This window comes from Puma concolor, chromosome A2 (genome assembly GCF_028749965.1).
Source record: "Puma concolor isolate L17-30 chromosome A2, mPumCon1.1.hap2, whole genome shotgun sequence".
Lineage (NCBI taxonomy): Eukaryota > Metazoa > Chordata > Mammalia > Carnivora > Felidae > Puma > Puma concolor.
Window position 1 is genome coordinate 225,413 of NC_141668.1, and position 6,000 is coordinate 231,412.

General features: G+C 58.0%; 1 protein-coding gene across 2 annotated transcripts in view; it reads left to right on the forward strand.

Moving 5' to 3' along the window:
• VIPR2 (vasoactive intestinal peptide receptor 2) overlaps window positions 1-5,136 on the forward strand; it is a 70,417-nt gene extending 65,281 nt beyond the window's left edge. For both annotated transcript variants that reach the window (XM_086685085.1, XM_086685094.1), the window contains 3 exons: window positions 2,386-2,515; window positions 2,589-2,630; window positions 3,310-5,136. In XM_086685085.1, the coding sequence (XP_086541211.1) occupies window positions 2,386-2,515; window positions 2,589-2,630; window positions 3,310-3,483 (346 nt within the window). In that variant the 3' untranslated portion in view covers window positions 3,484-5,136. The remainder of the gene's footprint in view (window positions 1-2,385; window positions 2,516-2,588; window positions 2,631-3,309) is intronic.
• Window positions 5,137-6,000: the final 864 nt, after the last annotated feature.

The window sequence follows — 6,000 nt, forward strand, 5'->3', positions numbered from 1 at the left end:
AAGTGGTTGGTCTAGCCCGTGGAAGCCTCAGGATCAGGTAGACCAGGTTTGGAATCTCAGCCACCCAGAGCTGTGTGACCCTGGGCAGGTTATCTGACTAGTGGCCGGGGGTGGCCCCACGCAGTGTCTCCTTCCTCTCCACCCTTTAGACAACAGGAGTGGACCTAGAAGCCAGACAGGCAGCATCTCTCGTGGTCAGAGGCCCGGTGCTGGGTTTACAGACCAGCCAGAGGCCTTGGGGATGTGACTCCACTGCTCTCTGCCTCAGTTTCCTCATCTGTAAAGTGGAAATAATAGTAATTGTCACTAAGGTATGAAGATTAACTGAGTTAATATTTTAAAGACATTTAGTCCCCGGCACTAGTAAGTATTGTGGGGAAGTCTGGTAAACAGATACATCTGCTTGTGCCCCGGGGCACGTGAAATCCAAGGAACCGCTTTCTCTGCCCGGCCCGTCAGAGGAGGCTGCATAAAAGGCCAGACCTGGAGATGGGATCCCACATCGAACCACGAAGGATAAACCTGGAGGTCCTGGAGCCCACCCACACTTGCAGCTCAGGGCTGGGACTGTTCTCGGTTGCCCTGGAAACTGAAATTTTGATTTGGGGACAGTCTGGTCTAGCTCCCATGCTGACCTTTTCTGCGGGTTCTTTGGGAGTGTTCATTGGGTAGGTCTTAGAGATACTTGCTTGTATTTTAGAAACAAACATAAGTAGGGAGATAGAATCTGTACTTTTTCCAGGATAGCAAAAAAGGCAGAGCATGTCTGTGACGCTGACCTCTGGTTGTATCTTGATGTCTCTTCTCTGTAACTATTGTTATAACGTAGCAGTAACAGAACAGGACCAGCCTCGCTGGAAGTCCCTCTAGAGACAAGCATCATAGCAAGCTGCCGAGGTGCATAGTACAGGAGGGCGTTCAGACAGGCCCCCGTCTCACAGTGAACTGAAGGACACAGGCCCCCACACAGCCCCGCCTTCTGTCCACAGGCTAATGCTGAACCGAGGTGTCAAGGGCAGCAACCTTGTAAGGTTAGACGTCTGGGGCTGTGAAGGGGCAGTGCTCGCTGATGGGCCGTCCTCTGTGACGAGGCCTAGGTCATACCCCGGGCCTCTGGGGTTTGTGCAGATTGCATGAAATAAGAGACACCCTGCTTTTTGTAAATGCCACAGGACGTGGTATTTTGTTGTGAGGGAAATCAGAAGAGATGGAAACTTCCAGAACTTACATCCCAGGCTCTAGGTGCTAGCTTTGAAGCATGTGCCTCAAAAATAGGTAAAGAAATTCATGACTTTTTCTAAGCATTGGGTAAGGTCAACGAACTAGAGAAGGTCGGGGGAGGGGGGGCCTCCCCCCTCATCTCCCTCAGCATGAGGCTGCGGCGTGTTCATTAGGGCGTCTTGACCTGCACGCACATCACCAGGTGGCCTGACTGGCCTGGGGCCAAGACCCTCATTCTTGACCAGCCCCGACTTGACCCCAATGCTCCTGACACAGACCTTGTTGGAGTCGCAAGGGTCAAATTTGGCCACACACTGGAACCAGCCAGAACTGCCAGGGCCAGTGCTGCCCACAGAGACCTGATTTAGTAGGAGTGAGGAGGCTGGACTGAGCTGTTTGAATCCCTGCATGATGGTCACGTGCAGTGGTGAGAGTTCCCGGCTCAGAGCAGTAGTTCTCAAAGCAGGGTTCCCAGTCAGCAGCCGTGGCACCTCTGGGAATCTGATAGAAGTGCAGATTCTCAGATGACACCCCAGACCTCAGAGCTGGCAGCCCGAAGGTGGAGCTGGCCCTCCAGGTGGCTCTGGTGCGGCTGAGGCTCCAGAAGCACTGGCTTGGAGACAGAGACTGTGTTTGCTCAGGGGATGGCGACGGGGACACAGACAACAGGTGCAGCTGTGGGGAGGGCAGAGGCGAGCCCAGCACATGATGCGGTGAGCGGAAGATCTGCTTTCTGACCTGACCGGGGAGGGCGGGAATGTGACGGACAGAGGGTTTGCACGTGCAACACAGACCGCGTGGGACCCAGAGCGTGGGTCGCCGCCCTGCTGCCACACGTTGCGCTCAGCTGCACCCCTGCCGAGTCTGCTCTTCTGATCCCAGAGTAAAACTCTGCCCTTCAGGTGCTGGTGACGGGCCCCCACCCCGGGGCACTAAGGCCCCTCAGGCCGGCGTCGCAGTTGGCGAACTCGTCGGGACATCGTCTCAGAACTTGCCCGCGCATGCTCGTTTTCCTCTCCACGTTGGCACACCCTGACCGTGGCGGGGGCGGGGGTGTCGCTTAGATCCGTGAGCTACGAGGCCCAGACGGGGGAGGCCCTGGCCGTGGGCCTGCGTGCACGTGACGGCACAGGCCTGAGCTCGGCGCCCTTCTCTTCGGTGCAGGAGGCTGACCAAGTCCACTCTGCTGCTCATCCCCCTGTTTGGAGTGCACTATATGGTGTTTGCCGTGTTTCCTATTGGCATCTCCTCCAAATACCAGATACTGTTTGAACTGTGCATCGGATCGTTTCAGGTACACCTGGGAAGGGACCGTGCCCTCCCCCCAGCTTGGCGAGTGGCCTCTGACGACCCTTTCTCATTTTCAGGGCCTGGTGGTGGCGGTTCTCTACTGTTTTCTCAACAGTGAAGTACGTGCCCTGTCACAGCAGGTGACATTCAGCTTGTGCGGGATTTCCTCATGTGCCCCCCTCCCCCACCTGAACGAGGGTCCAGGTCTGCTGTCGGGCAGCCCCAGTGCCCCAGATGGCCACGGCCGCCTCCTTCTCTCGACACCAGCAGTGCCGGTCGCCCTGGCCTCCCCCGGCCCTGCTCGGGAAGGCTCTCCGGCTGGGTGGTTGGGAGGGACCCTGCCACTCTGCACGGTCACCATCTTGCTCCTTGACCCTGGACATGGGGCCGAGTGGGGAGGGAGGGACACACAGATGAGAATCCTCCTCCCTGAGTTCGCAGCCCACATCTCATCAGAACGTCCACGCGTGAGCCCCTCTGAGCCCTGCTCCGCCCGCTGAATGCCGTTTCCCGCGTCCTTCCTGTCCTGCGGCTCTGTGTACCTGCTCACCACATCCCTCTCCCTTCCATCAGTCAAACACCCTTCACCTCTGTCACTGGGCTCCCGAGTACCGACTCCCCACCCGATGTCAGGAAAACCCCCGGTTCCTTCTGTTTTGTCACCTGTCTTCCTGGAGCTCGTTGTTGGGGTGGCGCCTTCTGTCGGGGCCGACCCGGCCCGGGGGGCCTCCCTCGAGGGCACCTGAGTTTACGTTTCCGTGTGACCCCCACTTCCTCATTGCCTTGCCCCCACCGCAGGTGCAGAGTGAGCTGAAGAGGAAGTGGCGGGGCTGGTGTCCGAGCCGGCCCTGCGGCCGGGACCACAGGTTCCACGGCTCGTCCGTCTCGAGGAACGGCTCGGAGAGTGCCCTGCAGCTCCACCGGGGCTCCTGTGCCCCATCCTTCCTGCAGACAGAGACCTCGGTCATCTAGCGTGCCACCACGCTGCAGACTCCCCAGAGCCCTCGGGCCTCCCCTGGAGCCAGCACCGTAGAGAAATCCTCCATAACATGATGGGGCTGGCCTCTGCTCACCCATCACGGGACTGGGTTACATTGTAACTGGGTCTTAAATCCAGTTAGGGTTAGACTCCAGCAGGTAGATCATTTTGCTCGTAATGTCGTCTGGCCAAATAGACACATTTTCAAAGAGAACAGGGAGACAGAGACGGCCCCTGACCAGAACTCGGGTCCAGCTGTAATGGGAAGAAATCAAGGGGGGTTTCTCACCTCGATGCCAGTTCTGGGCAGGAGGCAGTGGCCTGACCTGGGGGCTGGGCCCTCCCTCTGCATGACCCCCACCACTGGCCAGTCCCCACTTGGGCAGCCCTCTTGTCTGCAGGACTCATGCACAGAAGCCCTTTGAGGATTTCCGTGAGACTCCGGCCAGTCCAGGTGGAACCTGCCCCTGCTGGGCGCCCCTGCTTTTCCCCTCCTGCCCCAGAGCCTCCTCTCCCTGCTTGTCCGCCAGGACAGCCGGCCTGGCCCAAGGAAAGTGCAGAGACAGCTGTCAGATGATAGCAGGAGGGGTGGCCCATCACCCCTCAAGGGCACCCGCGTTCTGTGAGGGGCCCTCAACCACTGAAACAGACTCTTCCTGAGGCCACTTCAGGCCTCTTCCCCCAAGAGCAGTGAGAAGGCTGGGCTTGTGGGATCTGGTCATCGGGGCGACAGAGACACTAGACATTTTCTTTAGTGGGAGCAGAAACTTATTCTCCTCTTAATGAAAATCATCTTACAGTCATTTCTGTTTAAATGGAGAATTAGTCTAACAAAATATAAAAATGTGTCGAGCGCTTCTGTCCAGAATTGACAAGCAGCAGTCCTAGCTTCCAGTTCCCTTGATGTCTACAGACTTGGAGAGAGGTCTGGGTGGCTGAGCAACCACAGAGGGAGCAGGAAGTCAGCGAGCAGACTGAGGCCACACTGTCCCGGCCCTAACCCTGCACACCCAATAGACGGGCGTTCTGCCCAAACCCCGTCCGGCTGCTGCACTCAGTTCCTCAACCCTTTTTATGATACCGCTGCCCCCCCAAAATGAGGCCACTAAGTCTTCTTCCTGAGGCACCACAGACCGAGGCCACAGGGCCAACGGCCTCAATGGCCGGTGCCAGGGAGTGGGGTGGGGCAGACGGGGGCAGGCCAGAGTGGAAGCCGCTAGTCTTGGGTCCCGCAGCTCAAGTTGGTGTGTGTAAAAGGCCTGGACAGACAGGGACGCAGAGCGGCTGTGTTCAGAGGCCACCTGGAGCCAGGGCCCCCACCTCAGATGATTTACTGTAACCGGGTCCACGTGACCAGCGGAGAGCCAGACCCAGGCTTATGTGGGGCCGCAGGCTGTGCTCCTGCGTTAGACATGCACTGGCCATCCGGGGACCTTCTCCTCAGCCGGCATGGCCAAGGCCCAGTGAGGCGTCGAGCGGTCTGTCTTGCCTGGGAACGGGAAAGGGGACGGGAAATTGAATATTTACTAACAGCAGGAGCTGGTGGTCTAAGAATCAACATGTGTCATCTTAAACGTTGTCAATGTGTATGGAACACCCACAAGTCACATGTGGAAACTTCAATAAAACCCCATTTCCTATCTGTAGGCTGGTAGACTCACTCTGCAAGTCCTGTGGTCCTCGGGTCTCACACTGATGAGAGGTTGCACTTTTTAGCTGAGCACCATCACCTTCAGGGGAAATCCACACCTAAAGCGGAGCTCTGATAGAGGAGGGAAAGGAGAAGGCATTGGCACCTTCGCGGCCGCTGGAAACAGCCACCCTTCCCCAAGGCACTTAGGCCGCCTTCCAGGACATCCTCCTTAGAGCATCCTGGTCCACGGTCATCATGACTTACAGTGGCCCCGGCAGCCCTGGGGGTGAGGGCCCTGCACACACACAGGAACCCGAGAACCTGCTGACCGGGGGCAGGGCCGACACACGTGTGCACGCACGTGTGCGCGTGTCTGCACGCTGACCCCAAGCCTCACGTATGTCACAGGCAAATAAAACCTAGCTCTGGCACACTCCCTGCTCACCCAGACACCTCCCTTCAGGAGGACTGCCACACACCGCTAGAACTCAGACCTGCAGGAGGCCAGACTAGCAGCAGGTGAGACGGACCAGCTTGGGCGAGTTTCCTGCGAGCAGAGCAAGAGGGCGGGAAGGAGAGGCGGCTCGGTGCCCGGTGCCCGGTGCCCGGCCGAGCCCCAGGCCTCCGGGTATCCGTCTGTTGTGAGCTATTGGCGGATGGAAGGGTCCAGTCGCTGAGGGGAAGGACACCCGGGGAGAGGGCGGGGCTGAGTGTGCTTGGGGGCCGCCCTGAGGAAGACCCCGCCTCTCCACCGATGGCAACGTGTGCGCGCTCCTTTCTAACCTTCAAAGGCAGTTTTCAAGTGGCCTTTTTTCAGGCTACAGAAATTAAACGGAGGAGTTATGGAAGTTCAAATATTATGGGCAAATGTCACCTA